This window comes from Mustela putorius, unplaced genomic scaffold (genome assembly GCF_011764305.1).
Source record: "Mustela putorius furo isolate JIRA1106 unplaced genomic scaffold, ASM1176430v1.1 tig00003909_pilon_pilon_pilon, whole genome shotgun sequence".
Taxonomy (NCBI): Eukaryota; Metazoa; Chordata; class Mammalia; order Carnivora; family Mustelidae; genus Mustela; species Mustela putorius.
In genome coordinates this window covers 8,467,675-8,492,727 of record NW_025422057.1, presented here as the reverse complement: position 1 = coordinate 8,492,727, position 25,053 = coordinate 8,467,675, and the positions used below count along the sequence as shown (strand labels likewise).

The following is a 25,053-nucleotide window of genomic DNA, read 5'->3' as shown; positions in this document are numbered from 1 at the left end:
CGGCAAGACAGATATAAACTGCCCCCCCTCCCGGTCGCCGGGCGCTCATTCTGAACCGGGACGTCCTCTTGGCAGGCTCCGGGCACGCCAGAGCCAGAGGCCGCGCGGGGAGAACACCAGAGCGCTCCCGTCTTCCCGCTCTCAGAGCGCGCGCGGGAGGGTAGAGCTGGGAGAAAGAGAAGGCCAGGTCGGTGAAATTTGCTTTCTCTTCCGCAGGCGGGCATGCGCCGGGCCAGCTATGGCCTGGGCGATGGGGGTGGGTGTCCGAGGAACGGGGATCTGAGAAATGGGGCCCAGAGGGCCGAGCAGCCTTTGGCCTTCGGGAGCTTTGGCTAGGCCCCGCGTTGTGGGGCTTCCCGGGCTGGGGCCATGCTCCCAGTGTGCGCGCGGGACACTTCAGCTTCCCTCGAGGGGCCCTGTGGGGTGCAGACTTGACTGCTGCCTCCAAGATTCCATTTTGCCCCACCTCTCGCGGTTGTCCGCGCCCCGCGACCCAGTGGCCTCTCCAGGAGCCTTTCCCTTTTAGCGACCAAGCTCAGGGGACTCGTCCTGTCTGGGCGCGGACACGTGGCCCCGCGGAAAAAATCCGCCAGGCTCCTCCTCCAGGCTTCCCGCCCACTCTCTGCCCACCACCTCGCCCTGTCTGCCGGCTCTCTCGGGCTTCTGGGTGCCCGCGGTCCGAGCGTCCCGCTGTAGGTTCTGGAAGTGTGCACGCCCTTGTGTGCGCGAGCGCCCGCCCGCGCCCAGTCGAGGCGCTCGGCGCGCACGTTGACCCTTTGACCTATAAACAATGGGAGGGGTTGGGGGGGGAGGTGTCAAGAGAGAGGAAAAGGCCGCCAAGGTAACTAGGCCGGCTGTACTTTGGAGCCCTGACTGCTCCGACAGGATATTGAGTTGAGATTTGGGGGCACTTGACTCCGCGCGTGGCCCCCTCCTGTGGGGTACCCTAAAGACTTCTCGGGTGGAGAGCAGGTCTCAGACTGTGACGCAGACGTAGCCATCTCTGGGGTCCGTTTAATCGTCTGGGATTACTTCCCACCCTTCTGCCTCTAGGGTCCCCTAGACCTTCATTCATTCAGTTTCAGAGACCTGGGGCAGGGGGTGGCAGGAAGCTGCGTGTCTCCTTGCAGAGTTCCCGGGCAGTGCACACTGGCTGTACCCGCCCAGAGCCCCTTATCGGCTGCTGCTCCAGGCCACGAGTCTGCGGGGTGAAACTGCCCCATATCTGGGTCGCCGGGGTCCCAAAGGGATTGCTTCTGGTTGCGGTGGAAGGAGAGGAAAAAGAGCTGGGGGGTAGAAGTCTAGAGCGAGCGAACAAGCTCTGAGGAGAGCGCGTTGGCACCCATCGCTTCATCCAGAGAAGCCAGGTGGAGTCACCTGGTGTGCCTCACCGGAGCGCTAATGTCTTAAAGAAATAGAAAGAATCCCCTTCTTTCCTGAGCTCCTTCGCCGCCCTCGCCCCCTTGGTGATGGAGTGCACGCATCAGATTTTCATCAAAGTTCTATTAAGTGAAACATAGGTTGCAGGGCACCCTTTGATTGAAACAGTTTAAATTTTAATTGTGTTTTTAATTTGACATATAGTTGCAGAAAGGAATGACACTGCGTCGCCAAGGGGCGGTCGATTTTCTTAATTTCTCCCAGAGGAATTGATGAGTCTATCAGGCCACTAGATTGGAAACCCATTAAAGCTCTCTGGTTAGGCTGTTAATTGGAACTTGATGGATGTGGGGGGGGCGGTGTCGGGACTCGGCTATGCTGATCCAATCTTCATGACTTTCTGTTTTCCAATAAATTACACAATTCATTTTCCAGCCGCAGATTACATAAATTGTACACCTCTGGGGCTCTCTTTTTCAAATAGGGAGCCCTTTTCCCCAAAAGCCTATTGCGAGATGTCATTTGCACCAAAGAACGAACAGCAGAGGTCCTTGAATGAAAATCGAAACATAATCAACGTTTATACTTAGAAAATTTATTGAGATCATTTTCTCTGGTATTTCCTTATTTTAAAGTTTGGACGCACCATATATCATAATCCACTCCCGTAAAGGTGGGGGGGGGGCAGACTGTGTTTAATATTTATCGAAGCTTGATTCCAAGATCAAACTTGTTTATGACTTCATCTGTCATTTCGGAGGGAGCCTCCTTCCATTACCCGGCTCAGCCAGCCTATTTCCCAACCGCTGCAGAGCAGAGGGGATCAATTTTTATTAGGCTCCTCGGCAAGTTTGCTCTGGGCCGCTTTAATATTGAGCAGCGGCATAATCTCGAGATCTAAACTTTAAGCGTCCTTTCAGCCTCGGAGTTTATCATTCCTTAGAACACGGTTGTGTCTAATTCCTAGGGAGGGGGCGATCCCCCAAATGAGGAGGGGCCATACTCCAGAGTTTGGGCGGTTGATCCAAACGCTGTAGGGAGGGGCGGAGCTACCCTTTGAGTAGGAGGGTGGGGCCAGAGGTGGTACAGAGTTGAAAGATTGCCACACTTGAGGACAGAGAGACGGGGTGTCTGTGGGGGGTGGTTCCTAGAGCTGACGGTTCCTGGGAGTGTGTTTTATAGCTGTGCTGGACCCAGGAGAGGACGTCTGGGTCCTTGCACCCTGGGTGAAGTCTCGGCGGCCCCCGGATGCCTCAAAGGGTTGGCGGGAAGATCGAGTCTTGGCCTTCCGGCCCCTGCTGCGTGACTGCTACCCGTGCCCTAGGGGCCGCAGCCCCCGCCGGTGACCAGCTGAGCATTGCAAGGGAGACCCCAGAGGAGAGTCCTTCAGGTTGCAGAGCCAGGAGTCTGCCTGGTTTCTGCCACGGCCTCCCTGCCTCCGTCAGGCGCCCATCATCACTTCCCTGGCTCAGGGCAGAGTGTGAGTGAGTGTGCGTGTGTGCGCGCACTAGTCGGAGCTCAGCGAGCGTCTGCTGACTCAATGCGTGCGAAGGCGGAAGCGTTTATGCAAGTGCGTGCGGGTGGCTTAATGTGTGCGCGTCTGAAGATGTGCGGGGTGGGAAGGTGGCGTAGGCTCCGCAGGACTCACAGCGCGCCTCTGTGTAGACCAGACGGTCAATGCGAGGGGAGGTAGCGAACAAACGGAGTGCGAGGGAAGCCAGATGGCTCCCTTTGACTTCCCAACTAGCCTGGGGTGAGGGATGGGGCGAGGTTGTGGGGTCGCGGGGCTGCGTGGTTTCCTAGTTTTGAGTCCCCAAATCAGTCCTCAAACCTCGGCACACCCCACCACGCTACACTCTCCTCCCCACTCTCACTGCTCCTGGCTTTGGACCTGCTTCTCCGAGGTCCATCCCCAGAGGCCTGGCCGCCGCCTCACATGCTCCCGGCTCGGGCAGAGGCCAACTCCTTGGATCCTTGACCGCACCCATACATCTGCCTCAGCGGTCTCCAGATAGCAGAGGTCCTCACAGTCTCCCCCGCAGCTGTTCCCCAAGCTCCGTGCCAAAGCCTGCTCCACCCCTCGCCCCTCCCAAGGGCCTGGAATTGGCAGTGGAGTAACCTTGAGCTTCAATCTTTCCTACTCTGCTCGGGCTGGTCAATTTCCCCCACTGGGCCTCAGTGTCCCTGCCCGTACAACGGGGATGAAGATCTGCACCACAGGTTTGCTATGAGGATTAAAGTGAAGAGTGATAGGACGCTCCCAGCGTGTTCCAGGTTGCTGGGGCCAAGTATTTATTAATTAGAAGGGTCCAACCAATGCTCCTCTCCCCCACAACTCCCGTTTTCTTCCCCAGAGGGTGGCGGCCTCCGCTCTCTGGATTGGCCCATTTCCCTTGGGGTAGCATTGGCCGGAGCCGAGGCCGCAGGCGGGTGAGGGAGTCGGCTGTGTCTTTCCAGGAACCTCCCCTCTAACCCCCAACCGTGCGGGAGCGCGCGGGACAGGCTGCGACGTGGCCCCCGAGCCTGCGCCGCGGCCGCGCAGAGAGGACGCACAAATTGTATTTCAGCGCCGGGTCCTTCCGGGTTAATGAGCTGACACCATGATTAAAGCTGACCATTTGTAATGTGTCTCGACCCCGCCGCCGAGCCCTGAAGAGGTTAATGCGGTGACGGAGGCCGGCACCTGCCCCTCGCCGGCCTCCCGGGCCGTGGCGCACAGCCCCTAGCCTCCACCCCCTCGCCTGCCCCTGCTCGGCTGCGCCGCCGACTCCTAATCAATTAGCCCATTAACGAGCCCTTCGAGGAGTTAAGTAGCGAGAGGTTCTGCCACGGGTAGGGCTGCAGTCGGTAACTCACCGCGGCTAATGATATTATAAGCGCGTTACTCAATAACCCCGCGCGGCGCCGGCAAGGAGGGAACTGCGCCGTCATGGTGCAGGGTCTGGACATTTGTGGGGACTGATTCCAGAGTCTCCTATCACCTTGGTTGCTTTTGGGGGGATATCCTAGGAGCGCGCGGGCTCCCAAGAGCTCTTGGTCCGGCAATCCCAAGGCCGCAGCCCCTGGGCGGGGTTAGGGGGACAGAACAGGGGGAGTGCGGTCTTGCCTGAGCGCCTTTGGGCCTTACCTCACCTTCGTTTCCTCCATGCTTGTATAGACAACTGTGCCCCGGGACCGTTTTGCCCGCACCAGGCTGCTTCTAGACCCAGTAACAGCCGATCCGGGAATTACAGGGGCGAGAGCCAGGGCTTAGAGGAGGCCGCTGGGAGGGAACGAGCCACGGTTTATTGAACACCTATCGGCGCCTCCGAGATGGCCACTTTGACCTAACCTAACTTCTTCCAGGTAGGCATTGCTTCCTCTAATTTTAGGAAGGGAGGAAACCAATGCTCAGAAAGTTTTAGTAGCATACCCAAAGCTACCCAGATGAGATTTGAATCAATTTTGCCTAATTCTAAAACCATAACCTGTTCTCGCCTTCTTCCCACATCAAAGCGCCTCTATTTCTGCAGCAATTCCGAAACCGCGGTCTTTGCCAAAACTGGAAAATCACTTGTGAAGCCGAGTGTGGGCTGTGGGCTCGCCAGCAAAAGTTTACAGAGTACCTACTATGGACTCCTAGTGCTTCTGGGCTCTCCACGCCTTTTCCACTCCTACCTAAGGCTATCCTCTAAACAGGGGAAAGGAGGAGGTGCTACTGAGAAGTTCATGCGAGGTACCCTGTGAGGGTAGTGAGGCTCTAACTGGAACTGGACTTGTCCTAGTTCACGCAGTCTGTAAGTGGTGGTGCTGGGACTTGAACCAGGATCTCTAGCAACAAGATCCCACCCCCAAAGATCGTGCAGGCCTGTGGGGCCTGTGATGGGGTGAGATCTGTAGGGTGGGGTGGCCAGCTGTTGTCTACTCCCGGGCCTCCCAGTTAAGCTCCCAGGAAGGGCATCAGGACCGAAGCGCATGCTCTTAAACCCCTTCCCTCCCTTGCCGAATGCAGCGGTCTACCCGGCGCCAGCTCGGCATGCCGGCTGCCGCTCCCCGGGACCTCGAGTTCCTCCGACGGAGGCACTGGACCACTCCAGCTCGGAGCCCCGCGCTGGCCCCTGCCCCTCAAGGGGGCCGGAGTCGGAGCGGTGGGAGTCACCACAGAGGCTAGGAACCTGGGCTGGAATCTACAGGCTGCTTTCGGCCCGGCTGTCCCTGGTTGGACACAGCGGATGCCGGCCGGCTTCTCGGCGCGCTCCGGGGCGCACAGTGGCTGCTTGCCCGGCCTGGGCTTTTTGAAAATTTCCGGGGCCGCTCGGCGGCGCTGCGATTGGCCGCGTCCCGGTAACCTCTATGCAAATGAGGCCGCGCCACCTCCGCGCCGGCGGAGACCCGCCGAGCTGGCGGGCAAGGAAGGGACATTCGCGGCGGGGCTGGGCGGGCGCACCCAGAGCCGGGCAGGCAGGGATCCCGCGCAGCCATCCGGTGCCCGCGTGTCCCCAGCGCAAAGGGGACGCTTCACCAGCTTCGCCGCCCCCTCCCCCTGGCTCCCCTCCCCGCCCCTCCCCCCGCCTGCCTGCCTGCACCACCTTCCACCCAGATCGTCTCTAAAGGGAGTTCTTGGTTTCCTCCGATTTCTTATGAACCCAGGATGGGCAGCAAGGAAGATGCAGGCAAGGGGTGTCCGGCGGCCGGCGGCGTCTCCAGCTTCACCATTCAGTCCATCCTGGGCGGGGGCCCCTCGGAGGTGCCACGAGAGCCCGCGGGCTGGCCGGCCAGGAAGCGCAGCCTGTCCGTGTCCTCGGAGGAGGAGGAGCCGGACGACGGCTGGAAGGCACCTGCCTGCTTCTGCCCAGACCCGCACGGCCCCAAGGAGCCGGGCCCCAAGCATCACCCCCCCATCCCCTTTCCTTGCCTGGGTAAGGATCGCACGCCGCCGGGCCGGCCGCGAGCAAGCTCTACGGGAGGGAAGCTGTGCCGGGGTGCAGGGCCCCTCTGGCCAGAACCCCGGCCGCCCGGGGTCCAGGGAGGAGGGGAGGGGACACGCGCGCGATGCTGTCTCCTCCTCCCGGAGGGAGCTCGGGAGGTGACGGGAACGGTCTTGGACGAGGCTGGGTTGGAAGGAGCGTATACCACAGCGGGCCGGTACGGGGCGGGCCGCACACACGGCTCTGCCCTCAATATCCCCTTTGTACATCGGTCGGATACTTTCCGAACAAGAGGTCTAGAAGTCGGGTCCCAGCGGTCCGTCTGTCTCTACCGCAATCTCTTGCAGCTTCTTTTTTCTCCTCGCTTCCTCTCCCCGCCCCCCCCCTCGGCCTGATTACCACTCCAAGATGATTGACAATGGTGCCTTTCAGAGATGGTTCCTCTTCACAACACTGACGAAGGGGAGCCCCGCGTTAGTCCTTAGCGTGATTTCCGAACAAACGGCCTGTGAAATGATGCCTCCCGATAAAGCTCGGGGAACTCTTCCAGCTCAGTTATTACAAGGCAAAATCACCTTTTAAAATGATGCTAGTACCCCCTCCCCCCCGTCCAGACTTGCTCCCCGTTGCCACATGTCCTTTCTCCGAAGCTGGGGGGGGGGGCACAGAGACCCCATACTCTCGAAATAGCTGGGTCCCGCTGCCTTTTCAAAGCTAGGGTGCGGGGCTTCGGGTTCCAGCGAGAGGGAGAAGAGGAAGGCGTTGGGACCAAGGCTGCAGCCTCCTGCCATCCCCCTGGCCTCGGCCAGGACTGGGGGGTCTCGGAGGCTCCCCGACTCCATGCCTCCCTGTCTGTTCTCCCTCCCCAGGTACCCCCAAGGGCAGCGGAGGCGCGGGGCCGGCGAGCTCGGAGCGCACGCCTTTCCTCTCCCCGTCACACCCGGACTTTAAGGAAGAAAAAGAGCGGCTGCTGCCCGCGGGCTCGCCGTCGCCGGGGCCCGAGCGGCCGCGGGACGGCGGCGCCGAGCGGCAGGCGGGCGCCAAGAAGAAGACGCGCACGGTCTTCTCGCGCAGCCAGGTGTACCAGCTCGAGTCCACCTTCGACATGAAGCGCTACCTGAGCAGCTCGGAGCGCGCCTGCCTCGCCTCCAGCCTGCAGCTCACCGAGACCCAGGTCAAGACTTGGTTCCAGAACCGCCGCAACAAGTGGAAGCGGCAGCTCTCGGCCGAGCTGGAGGCGGCCAACATGGCGCACGCGTCGGCGCAGACTCTGGTGGGAATGCCGCTGGTGTTCCGGGACAGCTCGCTGCTGCGCGTGCCGGTGCCGCGCTCGCTCGCCTTCCCCGCGCCGCTCTACTACCCCGGCAGCAACCTCTCGGCCTTACCTCTCTACAACCTCTACAACAAGCTCGACTACTGAGCGGCCGCCGGCCCGCGCCGCGCTCTCCGGGCCGCCTCCAGCGGCGCCCCCTCCCCCTCCCTCCCCGGGGCTCCGGCGCGGGCCGGTGCGTTGCCGGGAATATTAAGAAATACACCATGTGTATTCATTATCTCTTATTTATGGCCTCTGCCCTACTTTTTGTTTTGATTGTTTCGGGTTATTTATCGGCATTTCTCAAGCCAGATCGCCTGCTTTCTAGCCAAAACAAACCAATACGCTTTGAAAACCATTTTGGAGGGGATGTTCTCGGGTGGCGGTGGGAAAGGGAGTTCCGGCCAGATCTACACTAATTGGTAGGGGAAAAAAATCAGAAAAACATCAACAGAACCAGGTACACTCCTCTCCCCATACATACACCTGTATGTACGTACATGCACACACAGCCGGCCAAGCCAGCGGGGGCTTCGGACAATGATCTCAACGCCTCTTTTCGTTTTCCTCGTCCCGAGGATGGGCAGGAGGAGACCTCAGATCTGTAAATATTTTTAAAGAGGGGAAAAAAAATAAAACATTTTAAGCATCGTTGCTAATTTTGGTGAGATTAATTGCCCAGCGAGCTAATGCGCGGCTTTATCCGATTTTCGGTGGAGGCGCGCGGCAGTAGAGGTCCTGCTCGCCCCACGTGGCGGTTGGGCCTGCGGTCAGTGGTTAAAGGCGGGGACCTCCGCACCGCCGAGGCCGCACGCGGGCTAGAGCTGCGCCCGCTTCCACTCCCTGGTGCCCATAGACCTGCAGCAGGCTGAGGCGCACCTGGGCCGGAATCCAGCTCCGGAGCCCGGGCGGAGAGGGACAAAGGCGGGGAGCCTCACTGCTGAAGCGCTGCCTTCCCGGAATGAGCATCTTCCCCGCACTGGGAGCGCCGTGGGCTTAGCCGCAACAGCGCGCCGGGCGACCTGGCCCAGCCTGGGCTGCGCGCCTCCTTCCAAGGGCGAAGGTCAGGTGGAAAGGCCGTGCCTGTACCAAGTGCAGAGCCCGCTTTGCTCGTCCCCCAACCCGGCGCGACAGGCTTGCAGCCGCGCACTTCCCGAGCGGGTGGCACAGTTGTGCGTGCGGTGCCGCGCGGGAACTGGACGCAGAGAGGCGGCTCTTCGGCTGAGGAGGGATCTTGAGGCTGGAGACAAGGCAAAGCAGGCGTGGGCCACGAAGAAAGCGCGGACTGCAAAGGCGCTTCCGTGCACATTATTGTTGTTGTTGTATATTTTGCATTGTGCGTGGCTGAATGGCGGGGTCAAGGGCAAGCACGTGGCCAGTCGCGCTGAAAGGAACCTCGGCAGGGGGCCTGCGTGCCCACAGGCTTCCGCGCCCTAACACCTGCCCCTAGAAGGGCGCGGCACCCAGAGAACAGCAGCGCGAGTGTCATGCAAATCACAGAGTTTTGCAATGTTTGATCGCGGCCGCCTGTTCGAGTAAAACGGCGGAAAAGGTGGCTGGAATTTAGAGGAAGACGACGGTCCCGTGTCACGTGGGGAGAACCCCCCCCCCCCGGTCCTGCCGCGTCCGGTCCCAAAGTCCCCTTAGCCGGTGCAAGGGTGCTGGGAGTGCGCAGTGAGGAGGTCGGACCTTACGCTCTAGAAGGAAAACATTTGCGTGATGGACTTGTCTCTGAGCCGAGAGGCATCGAAATTATCAGCATTTTATGGAAATGTAGAGGCTATCTGTAAACCGTCTGTGTGACCCGCAGTGTTCTGTCTGAACTGCTTGGCCTCCTGTCCATTTTGAGATTGTTGTTTTCTCACATAAGATTTCATGAAAATTACAATCTCTTTCGGGATGACGTTAGAGGGACGTTATCCAAGAACACATCTGCAGATGCTAAGTTAGTTCTAGTCCACTTATTTCCTTACAGCAAGTTCAATTCAGTAAATGTATACTGAGCCCTAGAAGTTGCTGAGAACTAGGCTAAGTATTGTATAGACAAAGAGAGAAAACAAAAGTGATACTGGATCTGTTTTCTTCTGACTTATTTGGTACATGTATTTTATTCCAAAGAATTTTTTCTTTCCAGATGACCCACTTTAAATTATTCTTGCCCTTTAAAGTTGTTATTTGAATATTCCATTCAGGAACAACCAGTTTTCTCAAGGAACCACTTGTATAAGAATATTCCATCCATCTCATTATTGTCTGCATTTCAATAGATGATGTTTTTGTCAAGAGATGATGGTTTAACAGTATTGGGTCACTATATCCTCCTTACGCTTACTTCTCTTATAGGAAGTGGTTTTCTCCAGCCACTCAAGGCTCTTAATGGCAGAGTGATTTCGCCCTTAAGATTTCAGGGATGACCCTTTTCTGGTTTATCATATAGTGGATATTTCAACCCTTTTACTAATTCAGAAATTAGCAGCCCAAGGTGATCCAACAGTGTAATTAGTTTCTAGGAATTCCCTGCTCCTACAGGTAACTGAGTGTACACACACACACAAGACTTTGCATTTGGATTTAAAATGTTCAAGATTCCATTGTGGCCAGATCTCCTATCTCAAGGCTATCAATTCATTTGAATGATCAGCAAAATCATCAGCCTCCTTTTTAGGCTGTAAACTGGATTTTAAAGATTGACGTTTCTTAAAACTCGAATAGAGTCCGGCTGCAACTGTGTGCCCAGAGGGATCTGAATCATACACACACTGTATAATGAAATACTGTTAGATTTTATTAGCAGATAATTCATGTTCAGAATCTTGAAACTCTAATAGAATTAAATAAACAACTGGGAGAGGGAACCAAATAGAATTATTTGGATAAAATTATTTAGCCAAAGTTAGAATGGCAAGGCACTGCATTTTAAAATTCTTAACTTCACCATTAACTTGTTGAAAGAGAAAGTGTAGAGAACTGAGTAAGAGGATTGGCATTGAGGGAGGGCAAGGATCTGTTCTTTTAGCGGTGATATCAACACAGTGGGCAGAAGGGTGATTACTGTGTGCATGCTCATTGTGTCAAGAATCCTAAAGAGAAGTGCACCTGAGGGGGTAAAGACCAACAACACTTCCCTTTATTAACATACCTTTAAAGTTAAACCCTTTAATTCCAACAATTTCTTCCCACTTCATACAAAATCACATAATAAGATTCGGACTCCCCTCCCACGCAAGAGGCAGTGAAAAAGAGGTTACAGTGTGGATTAAACTGAAAATTGTCAATGAGTTTTTTTTATATTCAAGAGTAACTGAGCCACAGCATTCTAGTTATTAATTAAGAATTACTTTTCTTTCATGGAGATCAAGTAAGTTCCAGAAGCAACTTCTTGATTCTCCTATTTCTGGAGGAGTCCAGAAACAGATAATGGGAACAAACAGCCTGCAGTTCTAGGGAGTTTTGGAGGGTTGGGAAGTAAATGGGGAGAAGATTGTAGCTGTCATTTTAGGACCCTGCTTAAACATACAGAAGTTTTGAGCTTGAACACACTGCAGAGTAATTGTTTTCCAGTCTGTCCACCCTTCTAGACAGGGAGCTCCCTTGAGAGCAAGGGCTGTCCGATTAATGCATCTTCCCAGAGGCTCCCACCAGGCCTGGTATTCAGTAGGTGCTCCATAAATGTCTGAAGAAAGACGGAACGGAGGGAGAAAGCATAGTATAAATAAGGATGGCTTTTTATGATATCAATAGATCTTAAGACAATGGAAGATGTGAGATCTTGGTTCAGGGGTGGAAACATCAGGAAAATGAGAATAAATCAGAGCAAAGTAATGCAATTGATTAGAGCAAGTATTTCCACACCAATTTTTGGTTAACTTAACGGGCGTGTGCATGTCCAGTGAAAGGGAGAAATGAAGTATTGACCAAAACGGGGTTCTTGAGTCTGAGAGACTGAGGTGGGAAGTGAGCCACGGGTCAAACGGGAAAGAACATCTTTCCCGCCTAATATTTAGATGAGCAGCCGGGCGTCGCCTCCAGGGAAACTACATTTCCCAGCGTGCCGCAAAAGGGCGGGAGAGAGCGTGAGCTCATCCTGGGCGCGGGGCACTTTGGGAATTGTAGTTTCCACTCGGCCCTCACGAGGACCGGAGCCTTAGGCGTGCGCTAAAGGAAGTCCACGTGATCGGAAAAGCCGCGGTTTGCCTTTGAGCCGGAACAAGATGGCTGCGTTGACCGGCGCCGGGCCTCCGAGCGGACCAATTGGTTGCCTCGAGCGAGACGTTGGCGTTTGAAATTAGCCAATGGCAGTCACACGCTGGAGCTTCCTCTCCGCCTCTTCTCGCCCAGCCCGCGAGTACTCGGAGGAAAGCGAGGAGGTGGTGGCGGCGGCCAGCAGCGGCTAAGTTGCTTCGAGGGGAGTCCAAGGTAGCAGGGACGACGCGACGGGACGCTGGGGTGGATTCTTGGGGGACATCCCAGGTCCGGAGCCGGCAGAGCCATCCACGGGAACCCGTTTGGCTTCCATCCCTCTTGCTTTATTTTAGGAGCGTCCAGGGCGGTAGGCCCGGCGGAGGGGCCGGGGTGCGGGAGCCCGGGGAGGGTTAGGGGTGCCCCGGCGCGGGCGGGGCAAGTTGGGGCGCCTGGAAGGGGCGGCGGTGGGTGTGGGGGGGTGAGTCCTGATTGCGGCGGGCGCGCTGATGCTGCGCAGGCGCAGACTCGTTTTCTAGGTCCCTACCCCCCGCTAGGCAGCCCCCCCCCCGCGCCCGTAAGGGACCCCCTGTCCGTGAAGCCCCCCTGAATGCTCGACCTGCCGTCGGCCCAGCACCCCATCCTGGACCCTCGGGGACTGACTGGTCGCTTGTTCCGTAGATGACCGGTTCTAACGAGTTCAAACTGAACCAGCCACCCGAGGACGGCATTTCCTCGGTGAAGTTCAGCCCCAACACCTCCCAGTTCCTCCTGGTCTCGTCCTGGGACACGTCGGTGCGCCTCTACGACGTGCCGGCCAACTCCATGCGGCTCAAGTACCAGCACACCGGCGCCGTCCTGGACTGTGCCTTCTACGTAGGTGTCCTCAGTTCGCGCACCTGCCCGCTTTGTTTCCGGATGTCCTGTGTTGGGAGCGTCCTTGCACTAGTGTGGGGCAGAAGCTTCTGTCGGTGGTGGTTTGGATAGCACTGCAGATTTTCCCGAACACTGATCTTGAGACCAATACAGTTTTTTGGGGGGAGGGGCTGGGGTTATGCAGATGTCTAGATGTCAAAAAGAGTAACCTTGCAAACTCTGGATATATGACGTTTGTATTTGAAATTTGCAACAGGACGATAAAATTTGGTTGCCCTTATCAAAAGGAAGGGTTTTTTTTTTTTTTTTTTTTTTTTTTTTTTTTTTAAAGCTAGGACATAGGAATACTTACGTGCTCTCAGCCAGTGTGGTGAATAATCCTTCCTTAATTTGCTGATGTTAATTTTGGTGACCAGTTATTTGCTGTATTTTGTGTGCGTGTGTGTGTGTGTGTGTGTGAGCCCAGTGTACATCAACCTGAGCATAAAGTGAACAGTTGGCTGTAGAAACAGGATTTTGAAATTCTTTATAAAGGTCTATAACTTTTGAATGACTTGAAACTTTTTTTTGTTAGGATCCAACACATGCTTGGAGTGGAGGATTAGACCATCAGTTGAAAATGCATGATTTGAACACTGATCAAGGTAATATGCCACATTTTTACCAGTTTATTGTTTTCTCAGCTAGGGTACTGAAGTGTAAATGTTTATTTAAGAAGAGTGGTTTTGCTTAGTTTCCGAGTGTTTGCAAGTAAAAGTGGCTTAACCGTTAAATTACTGAACACAAAATACTATCCATGTACTTTTTCAGTAAATTCATTTCCATGTAGATCACCACTCTAGGTGTTTACATGAAGTTACCCTTAAGTGTTCGACCCTTACCTGTCCTCAGAAGTGGACTGGATGCCATAGTAATCTACTGCTCATTAAAATTTTGCAGGACAGTGCTGATGTCTGAGTGTTCTTTTTTCAGAAGCTTATTTAGTTCAGACTGAAGGATGATAGGTTTTTAAAAATTTGATGTTATAAAGTAGCCAGTCCTGTCCAGCTGCTGTAATTCTGCTTGTGTGATGATTTAGCGTAGAATATGCTTCAGTTGCATTTATTGAATGGATAAGAAGATGACACATTTTTTTTTTTTTCCACTTAATTTCTTCGAGGCCCGGATAGGAAATGTCTTGACCAATTTTTTATGTTGACTTTGGAGCAGAGCAGAAATGGAATGGAACTCAAATGAATAGAACCTCTTGGAGCATTAAAAAGAATGCATATATTAGGTATAGATGTGCTTGAAGCAGTTGGCAAGGCACGAAGATAGGACTAGCTGAGGATGAGCTGGACAGTTGGAGGATGAAAAGAAGATGAACACAATATTTTGTCAAAAAATAACTCAGGAGAGGTTATTTCAGGAAAGTCACTTTGTCATGTAATTTAGAACTGCATAACTACTTGGTTTTGTTAGCTTATTTCGTATAGTAAGTTAGCTTGTGGGTTTGGGTCCTATTTGTTGGAAAATTTAGGAGGGAAAAAAACCACAGAAAAGATTTTTGTCAAAGATTTTTGACATGGAGACCATAGTTAAGGGAATTAGCTGTTTACTCTCAGGAGGTCATTGTTGAACTATATAAGGTCCTCTTTTTTCTTGTTTAAGTGATATAGCAGGAACACAAGGAGGGGGACTGGGAGAGGGAGAGGCAGGCATTGAGCAGTCAGCCCCATGTGGGTCTCCATCCCGGGGCCCTGGGATCATGATCTGAGCTGAAGGTAGTCACGTAATGACTGAGCCACCCAGGCACCCCTTAAATGATATATTTTTTAAATAGGTAGTTTTCCCGTTTGAGGATCAGGACCACATACTGTTCTTTGTCATACCCTTAGCACATGACATAGATTTGGCACATACTAGAGATTTAGGAAATGTTCGTTGAATGAATGGGTGAGATAGTGTGAAGAGTTGAAATTGAAAGGAAAGAAATTGCCTTTTGGAAATCTGACCCACGGTGAAAACCAGGAGAACTTGTCATAAGACTGTTCTGCCTTCCTTATCCCCCAGCTCTCAGATATCCTGTTAGACCACATAAACAAGTTTCTTATAAACATTAGCTTTAATGCAGTAAATTTTATCCAGATCCAGAAGACCAGAGTTTTCTACTCATTGTTTCATTCAGCAGGTATTTTGAGTACCTACCACGTATCAGAACCTGCAGTAGATAAAGTCAGAACTATAGAGTTGAATAAGGCTCCTGATTTTAAGAAGTCTAGAATCATTGTAAGGAAAAAACCCAGATATGCCACAAATTTAATATAATGTGAAATTCAGGTCAGCCTTTGGTAGGGACCATGTTAGTGAATCAAACTATGCGTTATAAGGTGAACAGAAAGGGATGGGTGACAGTTTGTAGTCATGGAGAAATTTTTTTGTATGCAGGCATTTTCATTGAGTTGGTGGAAGCAGATTCATTACAGTTTAATGAGTGTTTTCTTCTATTGTTCACTTGAGGAATCTTTGTTTAGTGGAGATAATGAAGCCGGGTGATTTTTTTTTTTCCTTTTCCCTCTTGTAGAAAATCTCGTCGGAACCCATGATGCCCCTATCAGATGTGTTGAATATTGCCCAGAAGTGAATGTGATGGTGACAGGGAGTTGGGATCAGACAGTTAAACTGTGGGATCCCAGAACTCCTTGTAATGCGGGGACCTTCTCTCAGCCCGAAAAGGTAGGCTCTTGACATTCATAATAGGAATTTTAATCTTTGGGGTGATTTGATTTGATACATGGTTGGTGAGTATGGTGTTGAATTTGAAGGTTAATTAAGAGTTGATGAGGGGTGCCCTGCTGGCTCAGTCGGTAGAGAACGTGACTCTTGATCTTGGAATTAGGAGTTTGAGCCCCACATGGATGAGGCCTAGAGATTAGTTTTAAGAAGTTGGTTTTTTTTTTTTGAAGAGAGGGATTGGATTTTGGTATTTGGGTGAACTTCTTTTTCTGTTTGTTGTCATCTCTGTACTGGATAGTAGTAGCTTTTAAATAAACCCACTGCTCTGTATGGTTACTGTATTGTTAATGCTTTAAATCCCAGGACCGAGAAGCAACTCCGTGCCTTTTCAGAGAAGTCATTTAGCAAAGACTTTTGGATTGCCTTAAACTGGGTTTGACGTGCCCAGACCAGGAAGTGGGACAGAGCATCACTCATTTTCACTTACCACCTGAGGTTTCATTGGAGTGGACTGTTAAGAGGGTGGAATGGGTTATCGCTTGAAGTTAGTGAGAAAGGTATTCTATATTCCCTGGGTTTTGCCATTTATTAATTTATTTTTAATGTTGGCAGATGTTGTTTGAAGGCTCTCCTGAAGAAAGCTTTTTAAAACCCAAAGTTTGTGTTGTTCTAACCTTTTGATCTGTACAATGAAAGTGTAATTGAGCTTTGTTGCTGTATCCTCATCAGACTTTATCAGGTGGTAGTTAATTTTAAAGATTGATTGTTTTAGCAGTTTAAAGGTATCCTTCACTCCAGTCTATTTCCTTAGTGTAAATATACTATTCAGTTCCTGTTAGCCATCATTATATACTGTAGTGCATCCAAAGAGCCATTATTTCTGTCACATCACAGTCGAATCTACTCCTGGCAAGACCTTTGTTCAGAATAAAATAATTGCATTGTTTCTAGTTTTGATTTATGGTTTTATGTAACATGTTAAGAGCTGTGATAAATTGCTGACAGAATATCGTATAATGGACAGCCACACTGAATCAAGCTGCTTATTGGTTCAGCAAGGTTCATTATGTCACTTTTCTTAATACTTTCTTTGATAAATGTATACACCTAGTCACTGGCATGACAGTGGTTTCACATGATTTACGATCAGTGGGGATAGAAAGCCCTGTTAGAAGCTTGTGTGTCACCTGTATAGTAAAGATTTAAGATAAAATTCCCAGTCTGATTGTACTGTTATAAATCGATCTCTTTCTGGATTCTGTTTTTAAAGTTTGCCATCTCACTGTCGTAGGTTAATTTCTGTTTTTCTGCAAACACTGTGTTTTCCTGAATAAAGTGCAGTAGACCTTGCCTTTCTCTTATTTATATCTGCTTATGGTGATCTACTGTTGTGAATCTTCTTAATTCCTCGTATTTCCCTTAGACAATTAGTTGTTGAATTTTAAGGTCAGAAATCTGAGACTCTTGGATTGTTGTATTGTTAAACCTAACTTGGTATTTTGGGGTGGTGGTATAGAGTTAACACATTAGTAATTACTAACCTTGCGGTTCAGTGACTGAATGTTAAAGAGATGTCTTAGCAGGCCATGGGCTCTCTTCATTTTTTAATAGTGATTCTTCAGGTTTTAAAATATTAAATCAGATTAAATTAGAGTTAGTTCTTAGTTGAAAGTAGCAACCAGAGTACAATTTTATGCCTGAAGTCTAGATTTAAAAAAAAAAAAACATTATTTAACATGATCAGGAAAATATATTTTGTCACCATTTTCATGAATTCGCTATTTGCATTTGACATACTTTGAAAGCAAACCACTTGAAATACTTGCAGGAAATTCTGTGATTTATTGTAAAGGAATTTTATGGAAATTTAAAAAATACTGTAAAAAGGGCATTATATGGGGAAAATAAATGCATTTAAAGGAGAAAATGCTTTTTAAATTTTCACTAAAGATGAACTTTGTCTTGAGTGTTTAGTAGGATGTCAGGGAACAAGAATGTGCTTTGTCACATGCCAGACTACTGTCCTTGTCTTTTAATTTTGAGTACATGTGCCACCAACAGCAACTAAGCAGCTAATTAATGATGGCTCCTTCATTCTTCTTGGAAAGGCCTATTTATTCACTGTGACAGCTAGAAAATCAAGATTTTTAGAGTTACAACGGGAGATCTTTTTTAAAAGGGCAGTCATAGAAAAATAATTTGGAAAATTATTATTTTGTGAAAAGCTAGAAGCCTGTTGAGAGGTATTTTGAATTGTTACTGGGCTTTATTATCTCCTCTTTGAGTAGTTTTTATACTTTCATGTTGTTAACTAAATGAAGCAAGAAGGCTGGAAAACTAGCTTAATAATTGAATTTGTTTTAGTAACCAAGAGAATTAAGTCTTCAAAAGTGTTTTTGCAGAATTAATTAGAATGTACGTTATATGATCCATGGCTAAGTAGTAAGAATATTTCAGGTTGGTAGTTTTGTGCACATTACTTGGTTTATGTAACTGTAGCATTTAAAATTTAATAGCTGTGTTTGCAAATCTGATTAGCTAACTTTTTTACAGTTTCACAATTAGTAGACTTCTTTGGGGGACAGAATGGCCTGTTCAGGCAGGTGGATGGATTTTAGTAAGATTTGGTCTTTCTTGAAAGGTGTACACCCTCTCCGTGTCTGGAGACCGGCTGATTGTGGGCACTGCAGGCCGCAGAGTGCTGGTGTGGGACTTACGGAACATGGGCTACGTGCAGCAGCGCCGGGAGTCCAGCCTCAAGTACCAGACTCGCTGCATCCGGGCGTTTCCCAACAAGCAGGTACTGACCTGTCCCCAACCCCCCTACCCCCCCCCCCCCCCCGTTTGCGAATTTGAAAATGAGAGGATCTCATCTCATTGGTCACTGCCTTTTAAAGCTTTGCTTTTTCAAAAATGTTTGAGGACTGATTTAGAATCTACTGTAGTTACATTTCCAATAGCCATGTGTTACAGAGCAGTTTCAGAGAAGATCTCGATGTTCAGAGGGGTAAAGTAATCTACCAGTGGTTTGACTGGAGGCCTTCCGATTCCCTCGGTCCGGGATGCTTGACAGGTGGACGGTAATCAGGGAGCAGTTCGCACGTATTTCAATTTACCAAACCAGTGAACTTAGATTTAAATCTGGAAATACAGGATTATGGAATTTGCTGTTCTCTTTTTTTTTTTTTTTTGGCCTCTTTGTAACTCTGATACTAAGAGAGTTCTTTAGCTGGTCTGACAGCAGAACTTGGATTTTTTCTTTTTTTTTTTTTTTAAAGAGAAGATAATAATCCTTATGTAATGACTACCTCTTCAAACACAGGGTGGGTTCCCCTCCTCGTAATCACAACTGAACAAGACTGCCCTGTTTATTAGTGAGCCCCTCTCCCCTGAAATCCTTAGAAGTTTGAAGGAGAGTTGGTGGTGGGATCAGCTGCAGTAAGAATTTTATGAGAGGAGACGTCCTTAAAAACAGCAGATATCTTTGAAATCTTACGCTCTTCTTCAGTGGTTGACAAGCTGGATGCAGTTATGTCAGTTACTCTCTTGGCCCTTTATCTCAAAGGGCTGGTACCTCAAATGGTGATCACACTTCTTTTTCTCAGGAAATTGTGAGTTTCCGTTGAAGATAAGACATTGCAATTATGTGACTTAAAGATTTGACTATGTGATTATAAGATATCCTTGTATTTATAAATCTTATTTTTATGTCTTAAGTCTGAAACTTTGTTAGAACATGTTTCTAGTTGGTGATGGAAGCTTAAGATTTTACTGATATGTTTTTTTCTCCCTAAGTAGTTTTTGAGGAATAATTCTTCTTCATACCTTCAGAATTTAAAAAATAAATGAAATATAGGGTTCATATTTATCGTATCTCTTAGTTTCTTTGACATGTTGTCATTTCAAGGGAAGGTGAGAAAGGTTTTAAACAGTAAACCACTTTGAACATCGTTGAAAATCTGTGTTGTTTGTGTGTGAACTCAACTTGCTATAGTTACATGCAAGAGGCAGAATGACTGAGGTGGAAGACTGGTGTTCTAGTTGATTTGGATCGTGGATAATCCCCCCCACCCCTCGAAGGACACACAGTTTTGTTTTTGTTTTTGAGATTTTATTTACTTACTTGACACAGAGATACAGCAGGAGAGGGAACACAAGCAGGGGGGTTGGGAGAGGGAGAAGCAGGCTTCCCGCAGGGAGCCTGATGTGGGGCTCGATCCTAGGACCCTGGGATCATGACCTGAGCTGAAGGCAGATGCTTAACAACTGAGCCACCCAGCCACGCCCCAGGACACATAGTTCTTAAGAGTTGTTAGAGGTGAAGAGGCACAGAGCACAGCAGATTATATCCAAGTGATGGAACAAGTTTGAGCCCCGTCTGGACAAGACAACAAACAAATGATACTGAAGCACTTGAAAATTCTTGTCTAGATGTGACAGAATTACTAGATGTGATAGCCTTATTTTTCTTTTTTTATAGAACAGGTATAAATGTTAAACTCTTGGCCCTGTCATAGCTATGTCAGTGCAGTTTAAAACCTGTACCTGGTTAAAACCTGGCTGTACTTAGCTTTCATTTCTGAAATAATCCTTTTTAATGTGGATTGAAGTTGGGAATTAGTGCCTTGTTTTGGGGAGCTGGAGTCACCAGGTTTGTCCTTCTCTGGTTCCTTCTTGGCAGGGCTATGTATTAAGCTCCATAGAAGGCCGAGTGGCAGTTGAGTACTTGGACCCAAGCCCTGAGGTGCAGAAGAAGAAGTACGCCTTCAAGTGTCACAGACTGAAGGAGAACAACATCGAGCAGATCTACCCGGTCAATGCCATTTCCTTTCACAACATCCACAACACATTTGCTACAGGTATACAGTGTGGCATGTGTGCCTACGTCCCATCATTGTGATAATGATTTTGCTTTATTTTATATCCGTTAAATTAATTGTAGAGAGAGAAGGTGGTGAGGGGTAGAGGGAGGGGAGTGGGGCGGGAGAGAATCCTAAGCAGACTCCACACTGAGCGCAGAGCCTACCCATGGGGCTTAGTCTCCCAACCCTGAGATCATGATCTGAGCCAAAATCTGGAGTCAGATGCCCAACTGACTGAGCCACCCAGCGACCCGACAGTTTTGCTGTAATTGAGCACTAGACAGTTCAACTTAGAGTTTTGGAAAAAAATTAGGCTTGCTTTTTCTGATACATAGGGAGTAAACATTTTATATGATCTTCTGGGGAAAATGTAACTTCTCTGACCTTAGAAATTAACCATGAAGGGTAATAGTTTTTTTCTGTACGTGGTTTTTTTTTTTTTTTTTTAAAGATTTTATTTATTTATTTGATAGTGATCACAAGTAGGCAGAGAGGCAGGCAGAGGGGGAAGCAGGCTCCCTGCTGAGCAGAGAGCTCGACACAGGGCTCAGTTCCAGGACCCTGAGATCATGACCTGAGCTGAAGGCAAAGGCTTAACCCACTGAGCCACCCAGGCACCCCTGTACCTGGTTTTAAGAACCATTTTACCTCTTTTGAAATGACTTGCAGGTGGCTCTGATGGATTTGTAAACATTTGGGACCCATTTAACAAGAAGCGTCTGTGCCAGTTCCACCGGTACCCCACCAGCATTGCGTCTCTGGCCTTCAGTAACGACGGGACCACGCTCGCAATAGCATCGTCGTATATGTATGAAATGGATGACACAGAACATCCCGAAGATGGTATCTTCATTCGCCAAGTGACAGATGCAGAAACAAAACCCAAGTGAGTATGCTTCACCTGTATTTGAGCCTTTTCTCGCATTCAACCCAGGATTTATTAATTTTTCTAAATTCATGAATAGCATTGTTGATGCCTGCTCGATATTACAGCTGACTGTAGGGTTGGAGTTGATTTTATCTTGTTCTCCCAAGCTTTCAATATCCGTAGGTTGATAGACGTCTGATGGATAAAATTGTGCCTAGTTGTTTGGTAGAGAAGAATGTCAAACCCTCATTCTTCTTGAATAGGCACTATTATTTGAATCTCTGGAGTTATTACCAGCTCATTGCTTCAAAATTAAGTTGAGGAATTCAAGAATAATTTATTTTAGCAAATTCTATTTAAGATATTTAAGAATTTGAACTGCCAAAAATCTTTCCTCTCCACAGAGGTTGTTTCTTTAATATTTACACAAAGTGAATGACCTTCAGGTCTTACTGAAAACCCAGAGTAATATGGCCTTGCCTGGAATAGCAAATTTCCGTAGTTTTGAAATTTTCATAGCTGTCTTTGGCTTTTGGTTGTAACTGTTGACAGGGACGGACGATTTACATTTTTTTGGTACCAACAGGGCAAAGCTCTTTACTTAATTACCTGCAGTAGGCCTGAGGGAAAACTGATACTTATGCTCTTGTTAAACCGTAAAATACCTACCCCCCGGGGGTCTTTGTCCCTGTTCTCTGTCCCTCTCTACCCAGGCCTCAGTAAATACGGAATAACTGAACTTTTTCAGGATTCTTCTACTTGTCTGAGTTAAAATGGTTTAACACCCTTGCTAAATTGGTTGAGTCCCTAAAAGGAGGCAGAGTAGTAAATATTCAATTACATGCATACTTTTACAGGTTTGATTTTAGCAAAGACTTAGCATGTGAAGCCTGTTGGATAAAGGGCTGTGTTTGCTTATAATCTCTCACTTTTGTGTTTCTTGTCCTGGCCGGCCATTTTGATCTCATGCTGTTCTTTTTTCTTTTGAACTTGTAGGTCACCATGTACTTGACAAGATTTCATTTACTTAAGTGCCATGTTGATGATAATAAAACAATTCGTACTCCCCAATGGTGGATTTATTACTATTAACAAAGAAACCAGGGAAATATATTAATTTTAATATTATAAGAACCTGAAAATAATGGAAAAGAGGTTTTTATTGATTTTTTTTTTTTTTAAATGAGCACTCTTAAGTGCATGAGATGGTTGATGGTTTGTTGCATTAAAGGTATTCTGGGCAAACGAAATTGGAGGGCAGTGACCGCACTTTTGAGAATCAGTTTTGACCTTGGTAATTTTTGTTTCCACTGTGGAAATACATGTTTGTAAATAAATATAGGTAATAAAAATCCTTTTGCATTCTTTCTGGACCTTAAATGGTGGAGGAACAGGCTCTTGAGCCATTTGTTTCTTTTGCTGGTTGTAGTTGCTAATTCGAAAGCTGCTTCAGACCGCCTCATGAGGAGGTTAATCTACAATTAAACAGTATTTCCTCTTGGCCGCCCATTATGTTCCGAAGCAGATGGGTCATCGTTTCCTGGGCTGTTCCACAAAGCAAGGTTAAGGTTAGACTCCTGGGAATCAGCTAGTTTTCAATCTTATTAGGGTGCAGAAGGAAAACTAATAAGAAAACCTCCTAACTTCATTTTGTGACTGTAAACAATTATTTATTAGCAAACAATTGATCCCAGAAGGGCAAATTGTTTGAGTCAGTAATGAGCTGAGAAAAGACAGAGCATATCTGTGTATTTGGAAAAATAATTGTAACGTAATTGCAGTACATTTAGACAGGCATCTATTTGGACCTGTTTCTATCTCTAAATGAATTTTTGGAAACATTAACGAGGTTTACATATTTCTCTGACATTTATATAGTTCTCATGTCCATTGCAGTTGCCCAGCCGCTGGTGATTAAGGTTAAAAAGAAAAAATTATAGTGAGAATGAGATTCACTTTAATGTAATGCCCTGAAGCAGAACACGAACTCAGCTTGGTCTGTTCTAGCTAGTTCCAAATAGTATTTCTGTGATCAGACTTCCGTGTTTTATTTATATTATTTGCAAATGTATGTTTTTGAATGGGCTTTGGACCCTTACTGAAATTTACACATGACGTGTTTTTTTTTTTTTTTTTTAATTCTTTTGATACAGAGAAAGTCTTGCTTTTATTGTGTAAGCATTTCAGTGAAAACTTAGTGTTAAGTGTGAACCCATCTTTTGAAATGTATGTTCTTCATTGCAGGTCCACCTAATCATCTCGTGAAAGTGGTTTCTCTATGGCAAGCTTTGTTTTGCTTCCTACAAATACGTACTCATCCCCTAAGGGATGCGTTGTAGTCATTGTGGACACCTTATTTAGTATGTGGATTTCTCTGTTTTCTGTCTTAAAAAAACTTGTCTGTGTGCCCTTCCATGCTGACTTTGTGTAGGATGAGGAGTCTTTGTGTCCTTGGGTGATAGTCCGAAGAATTTTTTTTACCCCCAGAAAGCCCAGTTGCTGTTTCGGAGCAGCTTGAGCTCTTTTTGTAAAATAATCTAACCCTGTTATTGCCGTGCTGTCTAATAAATCAGAGATTCAGAACCCTTAAATGTTGGATGTTTTTAAATGTTGGTAATTAATGTAATTTACTTCATAAAAAGGCTTCTGTAAAGCAAAACTCGTTTCATCAAGGGCCTGGTAGGGATGACATTTTACCTTTAAGTCCACACGGCCTCGTTTAATTACGTCTGTTTTTGTGTACATTGGGGATTCAGTCCTGGCTAAAGTGATCTGTTGGAGTTCTGCCATTTCCCTCATGCCCTCCTGCTGGATCAGCAGGGGCCTTGAGCCAACTGTTCAGCTTTGCAGGGTGGGCACAGACAGGGTGGCAGCTGACGGGCACCCTTCGGCCTGTCTCTCCTGCGCTGGTGTAGGGGTCCTGCGGCTTCCCCGTCCGTGGGCCGGTGCAGTCATCATACGCGCCTGCACAGAGCCGGGTGACGGACCTGTCTGTACTTCTCCATCAAACGCTAAATCAAAATGAAGCCCTTGGGATGGTAAATAATGTAACAGCCAGAGACTAACTGATGGCATTGGTGCTGGAGTGTGATTATGTGCTTTTCAGACTCCTAACCACTTGGTTGAGGACAAAGCATAAATTTAAAACATTGTTGAACTGAAAGGGAATTACTATGGTGGTGTAAAAGGTGACTAAAATTAAAGCAGTGTTGGGGAACTGTTTTGAGTTCGTGGTGTGGGAGGGCTGATTTTGTACTTCTATCTGCATGTCCTCATTCTCTTGAAACCGGATGTGTCTCAACCTGAAGGTGTCTCCTGGCCTCCCTTGTGGACCTGTTAACCTGCTTGCTCTTCTTCACAATTTGTGTGTTTAGGATTACAGCCACCTTTCCCCCCAGACGACCCAGGGGTAAAAACCTTAGTGTTCTCCTTGATTTCCTTTGTCCATATCCTCTTCAGTGTTTTTAAGTGTCTTTTCTGATGATTTTTGTTTCTACTGCCCATCTCCCACTGCTACTCACCCGTCGGGGATGTGCAGCAGCCTTGGGGCTCTGCCCCGAGTTCTGCATCTGCTGGAACACTGACTTTCAGACTTTTAGCTGTGATCCAAGTAGGAAATACATTTGGACTGAAGTCCAGATCACACAGAGGTCAATCCAGTATGTGTAATAGAGATAAATTTCATAAAGTATTCCTTGTTCTTTGTACCTATGATGTATCTGTTTGGTTTTTTCTTTTTTCTTTTTTTTAAAGAAATGCTGGTTTTGGTTCCCTGAACTGATTTTATAACACATGCCTTGCCACCTCTAATTTGAGAAGGCTGCTCTATGCCACGTAAGACTTTAAAAACAGTTGCTCTGTTTCTCATGCTGTGCTTGGCATTGTCTGGGGCACCCCACTGCTCATAGACATCCCTGAATCACTTTTACAAGAAGGTCTGTGCCCAGAGCCTGC

The 25,053-nt window shown here is 48.3% G+C and overlaps 2 protein-coding genes across 3 annotated transcripts; both read left to right on the top strand.

Annotated features, from left to right (window-relative positions):
• The first annotated feature begins 5,759 nt into the window (after positions 1 to 5,759).
• HMX2 (H6 family homeobox 2) lies at positions 5,760 to 8,253 on the top strand. Its single transcript, XM_004751758.3, has 2 exons — positions 5,760 to 6,278; positions 7,157 to 8,253. Exons 1-2 carry the CDS (start codon positions 6,011 to 6,013, stop codon positions 7,705 to 7,707), a joined length of 819 nt encoding a protein of 272 aa, XP_004751815.1. The 5' UTR covers positions 5,760 to 6,010; the 3' UTR covers positions 7,708 to 8,253.
• A 3,553-nt stretch (positions 8,254 to 11,806) lies between these two features.
• BUB3 (BUB3 mitotic checkpoint protein) lies at positions 11,807 to 23,690 on the top strand. 2 transcript variants are annotated; one of them, XM_045068592.1, is made up of 8 exons: positions 11,807 to 12,015; positions 12,460 to 12,654; positions 13,229 to 13,298; positions 15,218 to 15,369; positions 18,011 to 18,169; positions 20,051 to 20,228; positions 20,901 to 21,117; positions 23,344 to 23,690. In XM_045068592.1, exons 2-8 carry the CDS (start codon positions 12,460 to 12,462, stop codon positions 23,351 to 23,353), a joined length of 981 nt encoding a protein of 326 aa, XP_044924527.1. In that variant the 5' UTR covers positions 11,807 to 12,015; the 3' UTR covers positions 23,354 to 23,690. The 2 variants fall into 2 exon arrangements, with proteins under 2 accessions (XP_044924527.1, XP_044924526.1); XM_045068591.1 differs by having other exon boundaries at positions 22,096 to 23,690.
• Positions 23,691 to 25,053: the final 1,363 nt, after the last annotated feature.

Excerpts from the sequence above, each read along its gene's own strand:
- HMX2 (XM_004751758.3), top strand. The coding sequence starts at position 6,011 with ATGGGCAGCAAGGAAGATGCAGGCAAGGGGTGTCCGGCGGCCGGCGGC. Across the intron at positions 6,279-7,156 it reads CATCCCCTTTCCTTGCCTGG|GTACCCCCAAGGGCAGCGGA; the intron begins GTAAGGATCGCA and ends CTCCCTCCCCAG.
- BUB3 (XM_045068591.1), top strand. The coding sequence starts at position 12,460 with ATGACCGGTTCTAACGAGTTCAAACTGAACCAGCCACCCGAGGACGGC. Across the intron at positions 13,299-15,217 it reads TGATTTGAACACTGATCAAG|AAAATCTCGTCGGAACCCAT; the intron begins GTAATATGCCAC and ends TCCCTCTTGTAG. Across the intron at positions 15,370-18,010 it reads CCTTCTCTCAGCCCGAAAAG|GTGTACACCCTCTCCGTGTC; the intron begins GTAGGCTCTTGA and ends CTTTCTTGAAAG.